Source organism: Leptopilina boulardi, unplaced genomic scaffold, assembly GCF_019393585.1.
Source record: "Leptopilina boulardi isolate dan_hultmark-lab unplaced genomic scaffold, ZJU_Lbou_2.1 LbouV2_371, whole genome shotgun sequence".
Lineage (NCBI taxonomy): Eukaryota > Metazoa > Arthropoda > Insecta > Hymenoptera > Figitidae > Leptopilina > Leptopilina boulardi.
In genome coordinates, this window is record NW_026137942.1 from 1,742,119 (window position 1) to 1,763,303 (window position 21,185).

Below are 21,185 nucleotides of genomic sequence, written 5' to 3' on the forward strand. Positions count from 1 at the left end.
AAGATATAATGTGCATTCACATGATAATTCCTACTTAATTTCCTATTCAAATTCCTGTTCCAATTACGTATACGATTTTGTATAGGAAACCGTATGGCTTCCTATATAGGAGCCTATGTGGGGATTTTCAGTAGGGAATATTAACATGAGGATGACATTTTAGTATGACTGCAATATTACGTGCTACTTAGGGAGTTTATTTTATGCCTACTATAGGTATATATTGTAACTTTACTACCCAGTCAACACAAAAGCTTGCAACAAACTTGCAGGAAGCTTGCCGTGGAAGTTGTCCAAAATTGCAGTGCAAACATGTAGCAAGTTTAGTACATGTAACAGAATGTCCTCTCATGGCAAGCTTGCTACAAGTTTGCAAAACTTAACACGAAGCGCAGTTGTAAACGGAAGCTCCTACGCCTGCGCAATACGTTTTTTAACCTCCAAAGCAAAGTGAATTCTAGGTTTATTTAGAAACAAATTGTTTCTAATATTTTTTTAAATATAATACAAGCTTGCAGCAAATTTTTTTTCTTGTAAGCTTGCTAAACTACCTTGCCGTGATAGGACATTTTGTTACTTGCACCAAACTTACTACATGTTTATACAATTTGGGCATCAAGTTTCTTGCAAGTTTTCGTACTGATTGGGAAGCTGTACATTTAATCCATACCATAAACTTATAGCAGAGTATTGTGCTATGTGGGAGTACTTGTACATGTACCTGTACAAGAGCATGTGCACTTTCTTGTATAATATCTTATATAGGCATTTTCGGTAAGGACCTTACAACCCATACAAATAAATATACGATAACCTTAGTACAATAATATGATGTGCAATGTGGGATACTCTTCTATAATACTTTTTCCTTTGCATTAGGGTCATTTTTTCTTCAAAGTAACATTATGTCTCGTCAAGTGGAATATTTTAAAGAAATGGAAGATTCAATGAGAAATGATGTATGGAAGTTTCACTGTGAAGTATTTAAGAAAGTAGAGCAGTATTTTAAAAATGTTGCAGCTTATGTACGACCTCAAAAAGTAATCAACGCTATATTATATGCTGTGTTCAGAGATGCAGTTTTGGACAAATATCCATCCTCATTTTATGAGTAAGTTTTAAGAATTTATTGGATAATTTGAAGGTTTTAATCTTCTGACAGTACGGATAGCACATGGTCTTGGACACCATCATATTAATCACCTTAAAGTTATCATATGATGTTAAGTGAACATATTACATGTATTATTACCTTGAAGTGGACATTTTAATATAACTGCAATGTTACATATGATATTACGAATCTTTCATGTTATATTACTGTGATACTAATAAGTTATATTAATATGTGACGCTCCATGGTGAAAGGGACCTTAGCTACAAAAACATGAATTTCTAGTTATTGATGTAAATCCATAGATTAGGAGTTGCTCTTTCGCATGAAAAATTCAAAAAAAATTTTTAATTATTAGATTTCGTGTTATTATTAATTAAACATGGGCATGTTTGGTTACGTGACGTCACCACAAGGCAGTATCAGAAATCCAGCCCCTCCACTTTTCACACAATCATACTCGCCTTGAGTGTGTGATTCACTCGCTTCGTGCGACATCGGCTCTTTCAGTAGCGTAACTATACACTCAGAGCCCTAGGAAAGCCAATCATGGAGATTAGTTATTTAAATATTTATATTATTATTATTATATAATTTTTTTCTCTATTTTTCTTTTTGTTGTTTTTTACAATAAAATTTAATGCTTTTTAATTAAAAATATATCACTTACATTTCCAAAAAAAGCCGGTTTTCATTCGTGTTTTAATTCAAAAATTGGCGCGCATAATATTAAAGCCGAAGATGAACGAAGTAATCTCAGACGCGTCTGACTCACCGATGTACAAAATAGCAATGTAGTAGTAAGATGGTGGGGCTATATTCTGATGGAGCACTCCAACCAATCAGAACGCATCACTTTAAACGCGTTTTCTGTAAAATTTGTCTTTTGGAGCTAAGGTCCCTTTCACCGTGGAGCGTCACATATTATGTGCTATTTAAAATGTTTTATAAACAAATATGAATTTGTTTCATTAATCCACATGCGAAGTTGGTTAGTTCACATTGCTAATTGCGAATAGCGAAATGTCCGCCTAGGTACGAGTTTGATAAGCGAACTTGCTGAGAACTTTAGCTGTGAGTTTGCTAAAAATTTTGATTGCGAACTCTTTGAGAACTTTTAATGCGAATTTTCAGAAAAGTTAATATGCGAATTTCATGAAAAATATCTTAAAATATTTATTAATAGGGTAGGTGCACTAATGATTTTAGACAACATGTGACTGATATTTTTTTTCAGACGTAAATGTACTTAAAAATTTGAATTTTGTTCGCTTGGACGGAGAATTTAATAATGTTTAATATTCATATTTATTTTTCTAAAATAAATTATAGTGTTAGATGAAAATTGTATTTAAATATCAATTGATCAAAATCACCATTTGTCGATGGTCGTGATCCAATTTCTCGAGGTTCGGTTCCAATTCTCGATGCTATGGAATTTTTTAACATATAACCTGACAGCATTGAATTATAGTTATAAGAGAATAATTATTATAGTGCCATCGATATCAAATTTAATGGGGTAAAGATTTAATTGAAAATACAAGGTTAATTTACAAATTATTTTTGTTTTAAAATTTTTTACAATATACTGTTTATCTGAAAAAGAAAATTACGACCATCGACAATTGGTGCACCATCGGTAACTGGTACACTTACCCTATAAATGTATGTTGTATAAAAATTAATTATTTTTCTTTAATTACTGTTAGGGTTAGAATTTGATGGGAAATGGTTTTAGGTTTTTATGGAAATTAATCATAAACAAAAAAATGACTTTTCCTATTACAAATTCCGGTTGGCCAACGACATGCCCTTCGGACAAAATTAAGTATAAAGGTAGTGGAGCCCTTACTACCATTCTATTATTCAGAATGTCGTTGAGAGTCGTATTCTTGTTTGTACTCCTAATTTGGTCAATTAGAAAAAAAGAATAATGAGATCTAGTCTAAATAAAAAGTCACAATTTAACCCTAAAGAAAAACATGTATTTTATAAAGTTAAGATAGAACCAAATTAGTATTTATTACATAGATTAAAACAATGTGTTCAATATTGTGTTTGTGTGTTTGGGTATATAGAGCATTAAAACTTACTACAATCAAATCAATAATATATCGGTATTCAAAACAATTCAATTAAATCAATAATAATAAATCAATATCCAGTAAATCAATATTCAATAATTCAGTATTCCACAAATCAATATTCAATAATACAATCCACAATGAATATCAATCATTATTCCAATTCCACTCTGTAAAATTAATATTTTAATCAAACTAAAAGAATTTCTCCACTGAGAAAATTTTTTCACAATGAACACTTCAAGCAACCCCAAACTTCGGGTTGTAAACACCATCTCCACTCGAGACCCGTCCTGAACTGCATTATTCTCTGAACAATCCTGGTCTAAGGAGTTGTTCCCATAGAGATAATATAAATAGAGTGGAGATGGTCTGTATAGAGGCGTCCGTTTGATAGAAAGAGAATGCGATTTTAGCACCAGTAGGTGTCTCTCTTGCGCTGGTGCTTATTGAAGGACAGATACTGGTGTTAAATCTTTCTTCTCTTTCCAACCCATTCTGTTTATGTCAGGACACTTCCCTCTTACGCAGCCGCCTATACCTTGTCTACTCTATTTATATTATCTCTATGGTTGTTCCACCTATCTCACTCGGAGACTTCACTTAAAAGACTTCGATTTCTCATCGACAATTGGTTTTATTAATTGACGAAAAGAGTGGGAAAAATATAATGAATTCAATTGTCGCTAAGTCGCTTCGTCCAACCTTGTATTATTTAATATTTTCTCTTTAATCAATATTCAAGTTAATAAATTCAACAATAAAATTTATAAATTTAGTAAAAATAAAAAAGAATTATTATTTATTCAATTGTTGCGTTGCTCTTCATTTATCTCTAACATTGATAGATGAAATTTTTAAAATGAATTTGGAGGGACTGGGGGGTTGAACCCGGGTTCGTAGCGCAGAAAAGAAGAAACGACACAAATGGCGGGCTAATTTGAAATCGGTTTGAAATTAATATATTAATATTTGCTTGAAAATGGAATCTAATAATCACCTAAATAATTATTTGAACAGTTACTTTTTTAAAATTATTATAATAATTGTTACGGACGGATTTCCGTAATATTTAAAATTTTTTTTTGGGCGATAAATATTATTTATTAAAAATAATATTTATATAATTAACGTTACAAATACTTTGTCAATTATATACCTACACCTATACAACACAAACACAAACACATATTTAAGTTTCTGATACTAGAATATTCAAATAATATTTCTAATTACTTTAACAACTATTTATAATTTCATTTTTTTTATTTATTTAATTTCTATATCAACGGTTATTTCGCAAATGATGTCAGATTATTGAACTCAATATTGCGAAATAATTTGAACTAAATTGTCAATCGATTTCGCTGATTGTGGGACTTACATGTATAAAAGTTGCCACATTAATTTGGAAAATAGGGAAACATAAGAAATCATAAAGGTAATTCAGGTGGTTGAACCGATCACGCCACTAATAAAATGCAAGTTTGCTAAAACTTGCATGGAAACAACGAGGTGTTGATTGCAAAATCAACCCTCTCACCACTTAAAATTACATACCTACAGGGTGTGATCGTTGACACCGAATTATTCTTCGGGAGTCTCATATTGTCTTTCCCGCAAAGCGGATGTGTTGTCCGCAAAGAGGCGGAAGAATTTATTAAGTTTGTTCCCACTAAAAGTGGTCGAAAATAGTTGTTTGCTCCCCTCAGTAAGGGTAGAGTCTACGAAATTATCTCAATAATACAGTGAATTTTCCACGATTTGTAAAATCGATTATTATATAAAATTTCTTAAATTTATAAAGAAGGGTAAAATTAATTATCAAGTACAAAGTGCTATAAAGGTTAAAAGTGCAAGTTACGATTAAATTCAGAAAGTGTTTTATTTTTGTTTATAACAACAATTGTTTTTATTTCAAAACTAACTGTTTGGAAAATTCAGGTTTGGTGAACCCAAACTTCTGAATTTTTAATAAGCAGACTTTGAAATATTAAAATAATTGTCGCAAGCCAATAAATATTAAAAGTTAAATAAAAGGAATTGATTAGAGAACAGAGAAAGAAAGGATATACTTCCGCATACTTGAAAAGTAATTAGATACTTTTCAGTATCTTTATTTTATTATTATTCTGGTGAGTTGCTTTAATGCTATATATATTAATTTAAAACATATAAAGCCTAAATGCGATAAACAAACATCATTACACACAGTTCACACACACAAATTGTTTTTGTTTTTATTGAGAGTTTTCTTTTATTTGATCTCTTTGTTTTTTTTACTTGTCATAAATGACATTTTTGTGAGACTTGATTTTGTTAAGCAAGTAGCTTAAACTAAACATTTTTTAAATTGTAAACCTTTTCTATTTAAAACCAATTGGGGAACTAAATGTAAATCGTTTGGGGGTTGAATGAATAAATGTAATCTTATTTTATGTTAATTCAATTTTCTATTTATTTAATCACCTTTATATGCATTTGTCTCATTTCTTTCTTTGTAATCATTTTCAATAAAATACCGTCTATCCGGGGGTGTTAAATGAATAACACTGTGGGTGACAGTCCACTACCTTTTTCTAACTTGTTTAGCGAAGAGCAATTACGCTTTCCAAATAAGCGGAATTGTTGAATAATAAAAATTAGTATTTTTTCTAAATATTTATTATTTCTATTTAAATTATCTATCTTTATTATTTTTTTTATTAATTAACATCCGTCTTTAACAATAATATTATTAAACAGTATTAAAAAACAATTTTTATATAAGACTTGTTAAATATGTATTAAAATCAAATTAAAAATTTATCGTATTAATTATTAAATTAATTATTAACTAACATAACACTGGTCGACAAAATTTAGGTTTTTTTTTGCCACAAGAGTAAACGATGGTGATTCTTATAGGATTTTTGACGTAGATTACGAATCTGTAAATGAAATTGTCCCATCACGTCTCAATTTTGAGAAAAACGGGCTCAAAGTGTCAAAAAATCGCATTTTTGGCACTTTTTGAAGCACTATAAAAAAAGAACGCGACGTGATAAACGGCTCAAATATGGCTTAAATAAGAACTAGTACCCTCAACTTTAACCTCCAGAAGCAAAAAACCATGTACCAATAACTCAAAATTGTGGGCAACATTTTTTTTACCGCGTGCGCGTCCAGCAGATATTGTTCCCACGATAAAATGAAATAAATTGCTGAAAACGTCGTCAAAGACACAAGATCGATTTAAATTAACTTCAAATTGGTTACTCGGGGGTTTTCGGGGTCGCTGATTACGAATCTGATGTTAGTTTTTAAAAATCCAATATGGCGGATCCAATATGGCGGACGATTTTTGGAATAACTTAACATATTAGTCTGAAAATCGTTACGCGGGGGTTTTCGGGGTTGTTGATTACGAATCTGATGCTTAAAGATTTTATGGTTTTTTATTAAATTGAGTATATAAAAAGTTTTGAGATTGCAAATTATGAATTTGACTTAAAAATTTTTAAATACAAGATAGCGAATCGAATTTGGCGAGCGAATTTTTAAATAGTTCTTGATTTTCGCAGACTTTAGTAATTTTAGTAATTATTTTCATGCCTCCACGTCATTTATAAGAGGAAACAGTTTTTTTTAATAAAAAATGGTTACTAGGTTTAAAATAAATTTAATTAATTTTTGTTATATTGTCAAACAGATTTAATTAATACGGCGTGAAAATGAAAACAACAGAAAACATCAAGCTTCATTTTTAACGTCTACTTTTTTCGTCCACAAAAAATTAGAAACAAACTGACAGCGAGCTCATCAATTGAACTCCTTGAAAATGTAAAAGAAATAAAATTAAAATCCTTAATGGTGCAAAATAAACGAAACGTCACATTTTTATCTCAATAAAGTTTTTTTTATATTGGATTAGTAAAAAGAAGGTTCATGTAACTGCGTAAAAAAGAAAAAATTAAATTATTCATTAAATAACTCCTTTCAAAAAAATTTGTAGTAATTTAATAGTCAAGCCATGTTAGTTCCGCCATATTGGATTCTGAAAAACTAACATCGGATTCCTATTCAGCGACCCCGAAAACCCCCAAGTAACGATTTTCAGACTAATATGTTAAGTTAATCCAAAAATCGTCCGCCATATTGGATCCGCCATATAGGATTTTTAAAAACTAACATCAGATTCGTAATCAGCGACCCCGAAAACCCCCAAGTAACGATTTTCAGACTAATATGTTAAGTTATTCCAAAAATCGTCTGCCATATTGGATCCGCCATATTGGATTTTTAAAAACTAACATCAGATTCGTAATCAGCGACCCCGAAAACCCCCGAGTAACCAGTTTGAAGTTAATTTAAATCGATCTTGTGTCTTTGACGACGTTTTCAGCAATTTTTTTCATTTTATCGTGGGAACAATATCTGTTGGACGCGCACGCGGTAAAAAAATGTTGCCCACAATTTTGAGTTCTTGGTACATGGTTTTTTGCTTTTGGAGGTTAAAGTTGAGGGTACTAGCTCTTATTTAAGCCATATTTGAGCCGTTTATCACGTCGCGTTCTTTTTTTATAGTGCTTCAAAAAGTGCCAAAAATGCGATTTTTTGACACTTTGAGACAGTTTTTCTCAAAATTGAGACGTGATGGGACAATTTCATTTACAGATTCGTAATCTACGTCAAAAATCCTATAAGAATCACCATCGTTTAATCTTGTGGCAAAATTTTGTCGAACTGTGTAATTAAATTAGTTTATTTAATTAATTACGTATAAAGATATTACAATATAATTATAATTTTTACATTAATGTAATATAATTATAATAAATGAATTGATTAATTAATTTAATTAAAAAATAATTTATAAATAACAATACCATTTGATTAAGTAATTAATTATAATTAAAATTTATGCAATTATTTAAAAAATATTTTAGTTAAAAATTCTTCAAAATCCATTTATAATTTAATTTTTATAAACAATTAAATTGTCTATGAAGTTCATTACATCAATTATATATGGAAATGAAATAAGCGAAACATTTTTTTATTTGAAACTTTTATTAAATTTAGTATAATAAATTATTTTATTAATTATTTTAATCATTTTTTTTCTTAAATATTTTAAAATAATTTAGGAAATTAGGCAAACTTTGAATTAAAACGAACTGGAAAAAAATTCGTCATTTTGAATAAAATTGTCAAAAGATTCTAAACATATACTGCCGTGTTAAACAAAAACTTACGTAAGTGACATTGTCGCTTAGGCTGATTTTGGTGCATTTTACTACTGAAATACCGACCAAAACAACTATGTCACTTACGTAAGTTTTTGTTTAATACGGCAGTATAGTTCCTTTGATATTTTTCCAACTTCCGTTTCTAATCCAACATTCAGTTATTAATATTGTAATGATGTCAAAAATTTTGAGATTCCGAGTTTCTTCGGCCGTAACGTACACGTGAAGTCTCCCTTCTTTTATTATAGTAAATTGAAAATGAAGAGAAAAAAATGTATTACAATGTAATAATAAAATAAATAAATAAATGGTTTTTTATTAAAGTTGAGAATGAATTTGAGAGATAATCTTTTTCGGATAGAAAGAGCGTGTTGCTGCCTTCGTTTTATTTTTTTGCTTAAGAAAGTTGGATGCAGTGTGAGATGGTACAAAATTATTTAACCCTTGGCTCTCAGATTCGGAGTGAGAAGAGTCAGAGTTATAACTTGAGGGCGTTTTAAAGTCAAAAGGAGCAAATTTCAACAACTTAGTAACTGTCCATAGAAGGAAAACCTATATATATATACATATATATATATAGTTGTTGAAAAGAAATAATATTTTATTTGTGTTATTTTATACACAATTATTAATATTAAATTCACACTACTCCGAAGCTCCGCATTATATATAATGACAAGTCCAAGATGAGTTATAAACTCAACAAACAAAATTGTTTATTGTTACCGACAAGTTTGCGATCTGCAAATCGGATGAGCGAGTTTTAAATTAACTTTGCTTTTACCGACTGGATCGCGCTCTTGCGACAAATTTCATCCAACGCAGAAAATAGAATAAAATTAAAATATAATTCTTTAAAAAATAAGAAGAAAGAAAAATAAAAAGAATGGCGGTAAGTCAGAGAATTTGACTGTTAATTAACTATTTATTAGAATGATTTTGTTTCTTAAATTCGAGACTCAATCTTATAAAAACCAACAATTCATTCTCCGTATCCATACCCTGCGGTGTTTTTAAATTAATAAATTTAATTATTTTGACTCTTCTAAATGTTTTTTTGTATTAATTAAATAAGCTGCCTGGCGTTTCTAATCAATTAATTGCTCGCATTTATTATTTGTCGCTTATAATTCTTCTTTTTTATTAAATGTTGAAAATTAAATTAAGTGACAGATTATAATATTTAACTATATTTATAGAAACTTTTGAAAAATTTTATTTAATATGACGAATTTTTTCTAGTTCGCTTTAATTCGAAGTTTGCTAAATGTTGTTGAATAAACTTGGATTTTAATGAATTTTCAATTAAAATATTTTTTAAATAATTGCATAATTTTTAATTATAATTAATTATTTTGAAATACATTTTTATGACAATATTATTGTAATTATGAATATTATTATTCATAATTAGGGGCGGTTTAATTTTTAATTAAATTAATTTATCAATCCATTTATTTATTAAAATTATATTACATTATTGTAAAAATTTTAATTATGTTGTAATATATTTATACGTACGCTGAGAAAAAAAATTTAGTGTTTGCAACAAAATAGTTTGGTTAGGCAATTTTGGTTCTCAACCAAACATTTGGTTAGGCCAACCAAATTATTTGGTTGAACATTTTTAAATTCCAACCAAAATTTAGTTACGACAACAAAATAATTTGGTTAACACAACAAAATAGTTTCGTCTAAAAAACCAAATGATCGTTTGTTGTCCTAACCAAAACGCTCTCACCTCATAGCTTAAGAGAACAGTTACTTTAAATCTCTCACAAGGATGGGTAGTCCAGTGGTCAGAACTCCCGACCTTCAGTTTTAAAACAGGTTCGATCCCAGGCGGAGATGAGATTTTTCAAAGTCCACAAATATTTCAATTGGATAAATATAAATTCAATTTCAAATTGATAATAAATAAATAATGAAATAAATAAAAAAGATAAAAAGAAAAGAAATAAGGTAGAATAAAATTTTTAATTTTACAAAAAAAAACTGTTTGTTTGATCAACCAAACATTTTTGTTGACCTAACAAAAAAAATTTGGTAATCTAACCAAACATTTTTGTTATGTCAACAAAAAACACTCAACCAAATTTTTTTGTTGACTCAAACAAATAGTTTGGTTGCTTAAATACCAACAAAATTTTGGTTGCTCTGACTAAACATTTTTCTCAGTGTAATTAATTAAATAAACTAATTTAATTATTTTAGTTAATATTTAATTTAGTAATAAATATTATAATTATTTAGATGATTATTATATTATTAGATTCCAGTTTAAAGCTAATATTAAAATATTTCTTTTAAACCGATTTCAAATTATTCTGCTATTTGTATCGTCAATTACGGGTCATCCAATCAGATCACTTGCAGCTTGTGAGGGCCCGAAACTTAGTTCCTTTCTGATCCTTGGTTAGGTTTTTTGATTAAGTTGTTTCTTTCTGCGCGGCGAACCCGAGTTCAATCCTCAGTCCTTGCAAATTTACTTCAGAAATTTTCTTCATCAATGTTATAAATTTTATTTTTGAATTTATTAATTTGAATATTGATTAAATTTGAGAAAATAATAAATAAATAATAATAATAATTTTTTATTTTTTATATTTTTGATAATAGAATAATATAAATTAGACAAAAATAATTAATTATTATATAAAATACATTTCTTATATTAATAGATATTTTTCGAAATTCCTCTTGAAACTCACATTTTAACTTTTTCTGCAAATTCAAAGTTAAAGTTCCCGCCACTACGCGGACATTTTGCTATTCGCAGTAAGTTTTCAGGGATGTAGCAATTCGACCCAGTGTGCACAACCTGTAATTATTCTATAGATCTGTTCTAGAATAGTTGTTTATTTCAATAACCATTCTAGAACAGTTACAGGTTGTGCACACTGCGAAACTAGCATGTGAACTCCCTGCAAACTTGTTGCAAAATGTATGTGGGAAGATATTTCCTTAGAGTTTTATTTGATTAAGGTAGTATTACAGTTTATACCGTTAAAAAATCGATTTTTATTTTTTTTACATTTTCCTGTTCCAAACCGCCTTGGGAATATAATCCCAAAAAAATAAATCATAATTCTTCGAAATAAAAAAGTTATGGAGCAAAATGCAGCGCAGTGTATTTATGCGCACAGCGCCAGTTTTGCGTTTTTTATTTAAAAAACAAGTATAATCCCTATTGTGAATTCCCATATAAGGTCCCGTATAAGATCTCTTACAGCAATTCCACATGTATGCGAAGTCGCAGAGACGTTGCGAGCCCCGTATCCCCACTGCGCCATCTACTCAATGCACTCCCCTTCTGACGTCACGGAGGGGAGTGCATTGAGTAGATGGCGCAGTGGGGATACGGAGCTCGCAACGTCTCTGCGACTTCGCATACATGTGGAATCGCTGTTAAAGGCCTTTCTCCAATAGGATCCTAAACTCTTGCGTTGCGTATGCATTGCGTCGGTTGCTATTGGCAACCAATGCTAAAATCAACGCGTCAGTCACGCAACGCAAAAGTTTAGGTTCCTATTGGAGAAAGGCCTTAAGGCCTTTCTCCAATATGTTCCTAAATGTTTGCGTTGCGTGATTGACGCGTTGGTTGGCAAGCGCAGTGACGTCATCAAAGCATAGATACCAATCGCGAACAAAAAGTTTGGTTTATGTTTCTCTTATCCCTGTTTTCCAAGTTTACAATGTTTAATGCAAATTTTTCTCGACGGCTTTTAATAATTTTAATTATTTAGTATTTATAATTAAAAAATTCAGTGTCTTAAAATCATAAACTAAACTTTTTGTTCGTGATTAGTATCAATGCTTTGATGACGTCACTGCGCTTGCCAACCAACGCGTCAGTCACGCAACGCAAACATTTAGGAACATATTGAAGAAAGGCCTTTAGGAGATACTACATGAGACCTTATGAGAATCCTATATGAGATCTCATATAGGATCCCGGCTGAAAAAACTTGTATAAGAAAATGTACAACTTTTTGTATATGTTCATGAATGAACTTGTACATTTTCTTGTACAAGTTTTTTAGCCGCGATCCCACATGGAAATATGTAGTAGTTAATTTTTTTTAAAATATGAGACATATTTTAGGTTTTAAACATAAAAGATTTTTGTTCTACATAAAATCGATGGCTGGGTGTAAAAACATGATACATCGAATTGGCGTTGAAAAACATGATACGTCGGATTAGCGTTGGAAAACATGATACATTGTCGATTGACTTGAAGAACATGACACGTCGAAAACGAAATTTTTTTTTCAAATTTCTGTTGGTACCATTGACCGTGAAATTTAAAATGTGTCAAATCTTTGAAACTGTTTTATGAAACAAATGATTTTGCTTTATAATATGTCAGTTCAAAGAAAAATAAGGTTAAATAGCTTTTTATAAAGTTTATATTTAGATTGATAAAATCTGTGATTTTATAAATAATTCTATTTTATTATAAATATTTATACTGTAAATATTCTATTACAATTGGTGTTGTTTAAATATTTGTTTAAAGAGTCAATCTTGGAGAGTAAGTAAAGTATATTTTTTAAAACACAATTATTTAATATATTAAATTAACTTAGGTAAATTTTTTCTAGTAAACTGTCCAATTATTCATTTCCTGGAGGATTTGCCACCCATGACGTTACAGCTCATACAGCTGTAAAAGTAATTAATAATACAGACGACCATTTAAATACAGTATTGTAATCCCGTTGAATTAAAATGAATTTCATGTAAAATATTCAAAATTATATGTGTATAGTGCAAGATTTCACTTCTATTATTTTAATATCATCATCCCAGTAAAAAAAAAGTATAGACAGTAAGGAAAAAGTATAGACTCATAGCTTAGTGGCTATACCGTTCGGCATGTAATGACGGTATAGAGACGTTACGGTGTATACTTTTTTCTTACCGTGAATACGGTTCACCTGGATTGTTTGAATTGATGTGTATTAACGCGATTTGACATTGTCAATGAAAAAGCCGATTGTTTTGAAGTGTAATAATGCCGATTACGAGGAGGAGCGACGAAATTTTATCTAAAAGTTAAAAAGGTAAATGTGACAGGCACGAGATCTGCGAGAGTTGTTACCACTGGATTGAGAAAATGCATCATTACTGACAAAAAGTATTCGACAGAAACTTACCGACAGAAAGTTACTAGGAAGAGCGGCAAATTCAAATGGTCAAATTAAATTCGAATGAATATATACATAATTTAATGTAGTTTTTTTATTTTAAATCAAGTATAGTATTTTAAATAATTAAATACCGATATTAAATAATTAATGTTTATTATAAAAATTGACATATAGACATGAAAATTTTTTCATTTTTAGCATTTAAATCTGTGAAATAATGAAATATTGTAATTTTATTTTTTAATTACAAAAAATTATTATTTTTTATTAATTATTAATAATTAAATTTTTTTCATAAAAATAAAAATGTACTGCAAAGAATATGTTTTATGCATTGAAAAATAAAAATTTGTTAAAATATATTATTTCTATATTTTGTAAATAAAGTTATTTATTAAAATAATTTTTTTATTTATAAAATTGAAATAGATTAAAAAATTAATGTTTTAAATTAAAAATTTTTTATTTGAATTAATATATGTAATTAACTATTATGAAAATTAATTAGTCGTTAAAATTTTTTTTTTTTTTTAATAATAACTAATGTTTTTTTACCTATAAACAAATTTTATTTTATTTTGAACAAAATTATATTTTTAATGATAAAAACTTTGTTATTTTACATAGAGACGAATAATATTATACTTTTTTTATTTGTGAGTGAGAAGTGACCAAAACCAAATAATTGTAAATCATCGTAAAAATATTTTAAAAGGGATAGAAACAAAACAATACATTTTAAAATTATACAACACAAGAATACTCGCAAATGCGATTGTAAAACGAAAAGTACGAAAGTAATATAATTTTAGGTTTATTACGTCTTGCAGCCGTTAGGTGGCAGAAGCATGCAGGGAGCACAATGTCGCAGCTGTCATTATATTACTTTCGTACTTTTCGTTTTACAATCGCATTTTTGTATAGATTTGCACAATCTTTCGGATTTAAGAAATTTATAAGATAAGGATCCTTGGTATTTTTTCCGATTTTGAAAAAAGTGTCCGCGTTTTGAGAAAAAAGTATTTTAAACTCAATGTTTATTATTTTCACGTTCAGTGCCGTTTTTATAGGGCGATTATTGAATGCCAAAGAATTTCAGAGACCGTTCGACACTCTTAAACGATATTTTTTTATTTGTGAATTTCTTTTATATTTAAACGCATTCTTTTATCCTACAATAATTTTTAATGCTTATAATTTGTTTCATACGCGTATATGCGATTTGCGAGTATTCTTGTGTTGTATAATTTTAAAATGTATTGTTTTGTTTCTATCCCTTTTAAAATATTTTTACGATGATTTACAATTATTTGGTTTTGGTCACTTCTCACTCACAAATAAAAAAAGTATAATATTATTCGTCTCTATGTAAAATAACAAAGTTTTTATCATTAAAAATATAATTTTGTTCAAAATAAAATAAAATTTGTTTATAGGTAAAAAAACATTAGTTATTATTAAAAAAAAAAAAAAATTTTAACGACTAATTAATTTTCATAATAGTTAATTACATATATTAATTCAAATAAAAAATTTTTAATTTAAAACATTAATTTTTTAATCTATTTCAATTTTATAAATAAAAAAATTATTTTAATAAATAACTTTATTTACAAAATATAGAAATAATATATTTTAACAAATTTTTATTTTTCAATGCATAAAACATATTCTTTGCAGTACATTTTTATTTTTATGAAAAAAATTTAATTATTAATAATTAATAAAAAATAATAATTTTTTGTAATTAAAAAATAAAATTACAATATTTCATTATTTCACAGATTTAAATGCTAAAAATGAAAAAATTTTCATGTCTATATGTCAATTTTTATAATAAACATTAATTATTTAATATCGGTATTTAATTATTTAAAATACTATACTTGATTTAAAATAAAAAAACTACATTAAATTATGTATATATTCATTCGAATTTAATTTGACCATTTGAATTTGCCGCTCTTCCTAGTAACTTTCTGTCGGTAAGTTTCTGTCGAATACTTTTTGTCAGTAATGATGCATTTTCTCAATCCAGTGGTAACAACTCTCGCAGGTCTCGTGCCTGTCACATTTACCTTTTTAACTTTTAGATAAAATTTCGTCGCTCCTCCTCGTAATCGGCATTATTACACTTCAAAACAATCGGCTTTTTCATTGACAATGTCAAATCGCGTTAATACACATCAATTCAAACAATCCAGGTGAACCGTATTCACGGTAAGAAAAAAGTATACACCGTAACGTCTCTATACCGTCATTACATGCCGAACGGTATAGCCACTAAGCTATGAGTCTATACTTTTTCCTTACTGTCTATACTTTTTTTTTTACTGGGATATATTCTTAAAAAATGTGATATAACAAACCATTTTAAATTTCGCGGTCAGTGGTACCAACAGAAATTTGAAAAGAAAAATTTCGTTTTCGACGTGTCATGTTCTTCAAATCAAACGACGATATGTCATGTTTTCTAACGATAATCTGAGATATCATGTTTTTCAACGCCAATTCGAGATGTCATGTTTTTACGCCCAGCCATCGAAAACTTTGATAAAAAGTACATTTAGGAAATAAAACTTTTAAGTGCGTTTTTTTCATCCAATTAAAAAACATTTTCATCGTAATTAGAGGCTTAAGGCATTCTGCCTAAAGCGGTTTATCTGTTTCTTTTTGGTTTTTAGCTACAACCTAAAAAATGACCAACAAAACCCGGTTTTTGCAAAAGCTTTGAATTCGCTGCTATTATTTCATGTCTTAGCTTCAAGAAGCTTTTTTTAAATCGAATGCAAATCAAATAATTGAATAAATATTTTTTTGACCTTGATTTCTGTGTTCTTTGGTCACCAGAAAGATCCAATAAATTTTTTTTTTATTTTTTCTTGAAGAACTATTTGTCGTTAAAATAGTACAAAAAGTTTATTTCCTTTAAATAAAGTAATTAGGAAAAAAAAATTTGTTTAAACCATTTTTTTCACTGCTTGAAAACTGTAATACTACTTTGAATTGTATTTAATTAACTGAATTAAATTGTGTTAAATTCTATGTCAAATACTAAATATTCTTATTTTCTTTTTAGAGTCTGTCCATGGAGATATACCTATTATCATACATTTTGTTACATCAGTCCTACGTATCTGCGAGATATATTAATTCAAAAATTTATCCAAATCCCACGTTAAATTAAAAATCTGTACATATTATTGAAATAATAATTAATTTCTTTAAATTTTCATACATCGTCCTTTGTTTTGAAATGTCGGGTGTAATGTTCGCGATTTTTTTTATTAAATTTGAGTTTTACATTTGTGTGTTTAATTCTCCTCACTTGCCAAAGCGGCTACGCGCTTTCGACAAGGTTATTCAGAGAAAGGTTTAATTTTTGTTGAGGAAGCTGGAGCTTGCGAATACGCTAAGTATAGCTACCATTTCAAAATTTTGTTTTACGCGCACTGGAAATAAAAATGAAAGAATTAACAATTTCCAAATACAAGGCGATATAAAAAAAATAATAGTGAAATAGAAAACCACCGCAGCCACTAGGTTTGTTATGATCAGAAGTTTGTTTTAATTTTATCATAAAAAATTTCTAACTATATCAATACAAATATTTCTACTCCTTTCGGAGTAGTAGGTTTGGGTCCGATTTCTAGTTCATGCAATTTCATCCCGTTTCGGTTCTTATTTTCTCTTTCTTTTCGCCTTTGGATGAGGAAATTTTGGTTGTAAATAATTGTTTCGGTCACTGATTTTAATTTAAATGTTTGTTTATTTAATATTAAAAAATAATATGTAATTCCTTGTATACAATTTCCCAATAAAAAGAATTCGTTGAAACTGTACAATTTGTTTCGGACGTTTATAAATTATTATTTTTCCCTTAGGGTGTGATGTGTTTGTGTTAAATTCGATACATAATTACCGATTTTGTTTCCTGATGATTGATTCCCACAAAAAGGCGGATGAGTATAAGGTTTTACTCTCAATAAGAGTGGTTGAGATTGTTATTTGTTCTTCACATTAAGGGTTGAGTTTGTTGAATTATCCGAAATAATAAAGTGAATATTACACAATAAGGGCAAGTCCAACATGTGAAATGTAAACAAACATGAAATGTAAACAAACCATGCACATTTTTTCGCAGTTCTCATTTGCGTAGAAAATAAAAATTTGTCGTTTTCTTTACGAAAATGGTAAATTAATGTATTAAAGTTGGTTACTATACTTTATTTAACTAATTATATGAAAAAATAAGTACAATTATAATGAAATGAAAAGTGCACTGAATTAGCAATTTTTTCAAGGTTTCGAAAAAAAAACCATTTGAGTATATCTGAGGCACGGACGTTGAGCGCCTAGGTGGGAGAAGAATGTTGAGCCATTGGACGGTCACATCTTGGAAAGGGTAAAATTCTGAAATTTTACCCCTTCTCTCACTTTCTCCCACCTAGGTCCTCAACGTCCGTGCTTCAGATATACTCGAATGCTTAAATTTTTCGTAACTTTGAAAAAATTCATATTTCAGTGTACTTTTCATTTCATTATAATTATGCTTATTTGTTCACATAATTAGTTCAATAAAGTATAGTTACCTAGTCTAATATATAAATTTACCATTTTCACAAAGAAAACGACAAATTTTTATTTTCTACCCAAATGAGAAGTGCGAAAAAAATGAGAAAATTGCTAATTCAGTGTACTTTTCATTTTATTATAATTATACTTATTTGTTCAGAAAAGTTGTTAAAAGAAGTATAGTAACCTAATACAATATATCAATTTACCATTTTCACAAAGAAATTAACACATTTTTATTTTCTATTCAAATGAGAACTGCGAAAAAATGGGTATGATTTGTTTAGATTTTGAACAGTTTTTTCGCAGTTCTCATTTGAATAGAAAATAAAAATGTGTTAATTTCTTTGTGAAAATGGTAAATTGATATATTGTATTAGGTTACTATACTTCTTTTAACAACTTTTCTGAACAAATAATTATAATTATAATAAAATGAAAAGTACACTGAATTAGCAGTTTTCTCATTTTTTTCGCACTTCTCATTTGGGTAGAAAATAAAAATTTGTCGTTTTCTTTGTGAAAATGGTAAATTTATATATTAGACTAGGTAACTATACTTTATTGAACTAATTATGTGAACAAATAAGTATAATTATAATGAAATGAAAAGTACAATGAAATAACAATTTTCTCAAGGTTACGAAAAATTTAAGCATTCGAGTATATCTGAGGCACGGACGTTGAGGACCTAGGTGGGAGAAAGTGAGAGAAGGGGTAAAATTTCAGAATTTTACCCTTTCCAAGATGTGACCGTCCAATGGCTCAACATTCTTCTCCCACCTAGGCGCTCAACGTCCGTGCCTCAGATATACTCAAATGGTTTTTTTTTCGAAACCTTGAAAAAATTGCTAATTCAGTGCACTTTTCATTTCATTATAATTGTACTTATTTTTTCATATAATTAGTTAAATAAAGTATAGTAACCAACTTTAATACATTAATTTACCATTTTCATAAAGAAAACGACAAATTTTTATTTTCTACGCAAATGAGAACTGCGAAAAAATGTGCATGGTTTGTTTACATTTCATGTTTGTTTACATTTCACATGTTGGACATACCCTTTATATATATAAGAGTTTGTTGAAAAAGGTAATGTAATTATCAAATATAAAGTGTTATAGATATAAAAAGTGCAGATTCCAGTTAAATTCTAAAAGTTTTTTTAGTGAATAAGAATTGTTTATTTTTCAAATTAATTGTTAGAGAAATTCAGGTTTGGTAAACCCAATACTCTGAATTTTTAAAAACAGAATTTGAAATATTGAAGTAATTGTTTCAAAAGTAATAAAGGTAAATTTGTTAAAAAGGAAAAATATAAAGAATAAAAGAAAGTAAAAACGACTTCCGCATACATTGGAGTCTTATGACAAATACGAGTGTTCTAAGAGTTCTAAGAGCTCGAAAAGTAATTTGATACTTTTCTGTATCATTTTAATTGTTATTATACTGGTGAGTTACTTTAAACATCTATTTTCTATTTGAAAAATACAGAATCTTATAAAACATACATTTACATCACACACATTTCTCACAGATCCAATTTATTATTTGTTATCTCATTTTATGATAGTCACTTTGTTTTTTATTGAATAATTATTTTATATGATAGCTTTATTTTGATTGAAATAAAACTATTCTTTGTGAAACTACCCTATTGAAAAAAAACACGTATAATTGTACGTATAATAATAGGTATAATTATACGTATTATTATACGTATAATTATACGCATAATTATACGTATTATTATACGTATAATTATACGTATTATTATATGTACAATTATACGTACAATAAGACATACGAATTTGAAACAAGAATTATACGTATAATTATACGTATAATAATACGTATAATTATACGTATTATTATACGTATAATTATAATTCTATTAAAAATAGAATAATAGAATAGAATAATTAGTAGCAAAATTGCGCTGGAAATTTTTAGAAATTTTAAAATGCAAATTAAATTTCACGAAAAAAAATATCGTCGAATGTCAATTCAAGCAGTCACCCATCCAAGTACTAACCGCGTCCAACGTTGCTTAACTTCCGTGATCTGATGAGAACTTGTTCTTTCGCCTTGGTGTTTCCGCTGTCTTGTCTTGATTAATAACTTTGTCGTATAAGTATTGTATCGCACCTCACTTTTAGTGATACTTATACGACAAAGTTATTAATCAAGACAAGACAGCGGAAACACCAAGGCGAAGGAACAAGTTCTCATCAGATCACGGAAGTTAAGCAACGTTGGACGCGGTTAGTACTTGGATGGGTGACTGCTTGAATTGACATTAGACGATATTTTTTTTCGTGAAATTTAATTTGCATTTTAAAATTTCTAAAAATTTTTAGCGCAATTTTGCTACTAATTATTCTATTATTATTCTATTCTATTATTCTATTTTTAATAGAATTATAATTACACGTATAATAATACGTATAATTATACGTATTATTATACGTATTATTATACGTATAATTAATTATACGTATTATTATACGTATAATTATACGTATAATTATACGTATAATTCTTGTTTCAAATTCGTATGTCTTATTATACGTATAATTATACGTATAATTATACGTATAATTATACGTATAATAATACGTATAATTATACGTATAATAATACGTATTATTATACGTACAATTATACGTGTTTTTTTTCAATAGGGTAGATTTTAGTCAAGTAGTTTAACGTAAATGTCAATTCAATTGTAAACATTTTTATCAATGATCAATTTTGGGAACGAAATGAACACTGTTTTGGGGGTTGAATGAATAAATGTGTTTTTGGTTTTGTAATAATTCAGTTTTGATTTATTTAATCACCTTTTAATGTCTTTATCTCATCTCTTTTTTTAATACCTTTTTTCATAAAATACCGTCTATCCGGTTTTATTGAATTAATAATATACTGAGAGATATGTAGTCCACTACCTTATTCTAAACTTTGTTTAGCGAAGTGCAATTGACGCTTTCCCTGGTGGATTTGATTTATCTAAGTC

The 21,185-nt window shown here is 28.4% G+C and overlaps 1 protein-coding gene across 4 annotated transcripts in view; it reads left to right on the forward strand.

Moving 5' to 3' along the window:
- The window catches only part of LOC127287493 (estradiol 17-beta-dehydrogenase 2), a 158,883-nt gene that overhangs the window by 86,158 nt on the left and 51,540 nt on the right, over positions 1-21,185 (forward strand). For 3 of the 4 annotated variants that reach the window (XM_051314464.1, XM_051314462.1, XM_051314463.1), the window contains exon 4: positions 880-1,111. In XM_051314464.1, the coding sequence (XP_051170421.1) occupies positions 880-1,111 (232 nt within the window). Of the gene's footprint in view, positions 1-879; positions 1,112-16,667; positions 17,630-21,185 lie in introns of those variants that run through there. The other variant, XM_051314461.1, reaches the window with a different exon arrangement.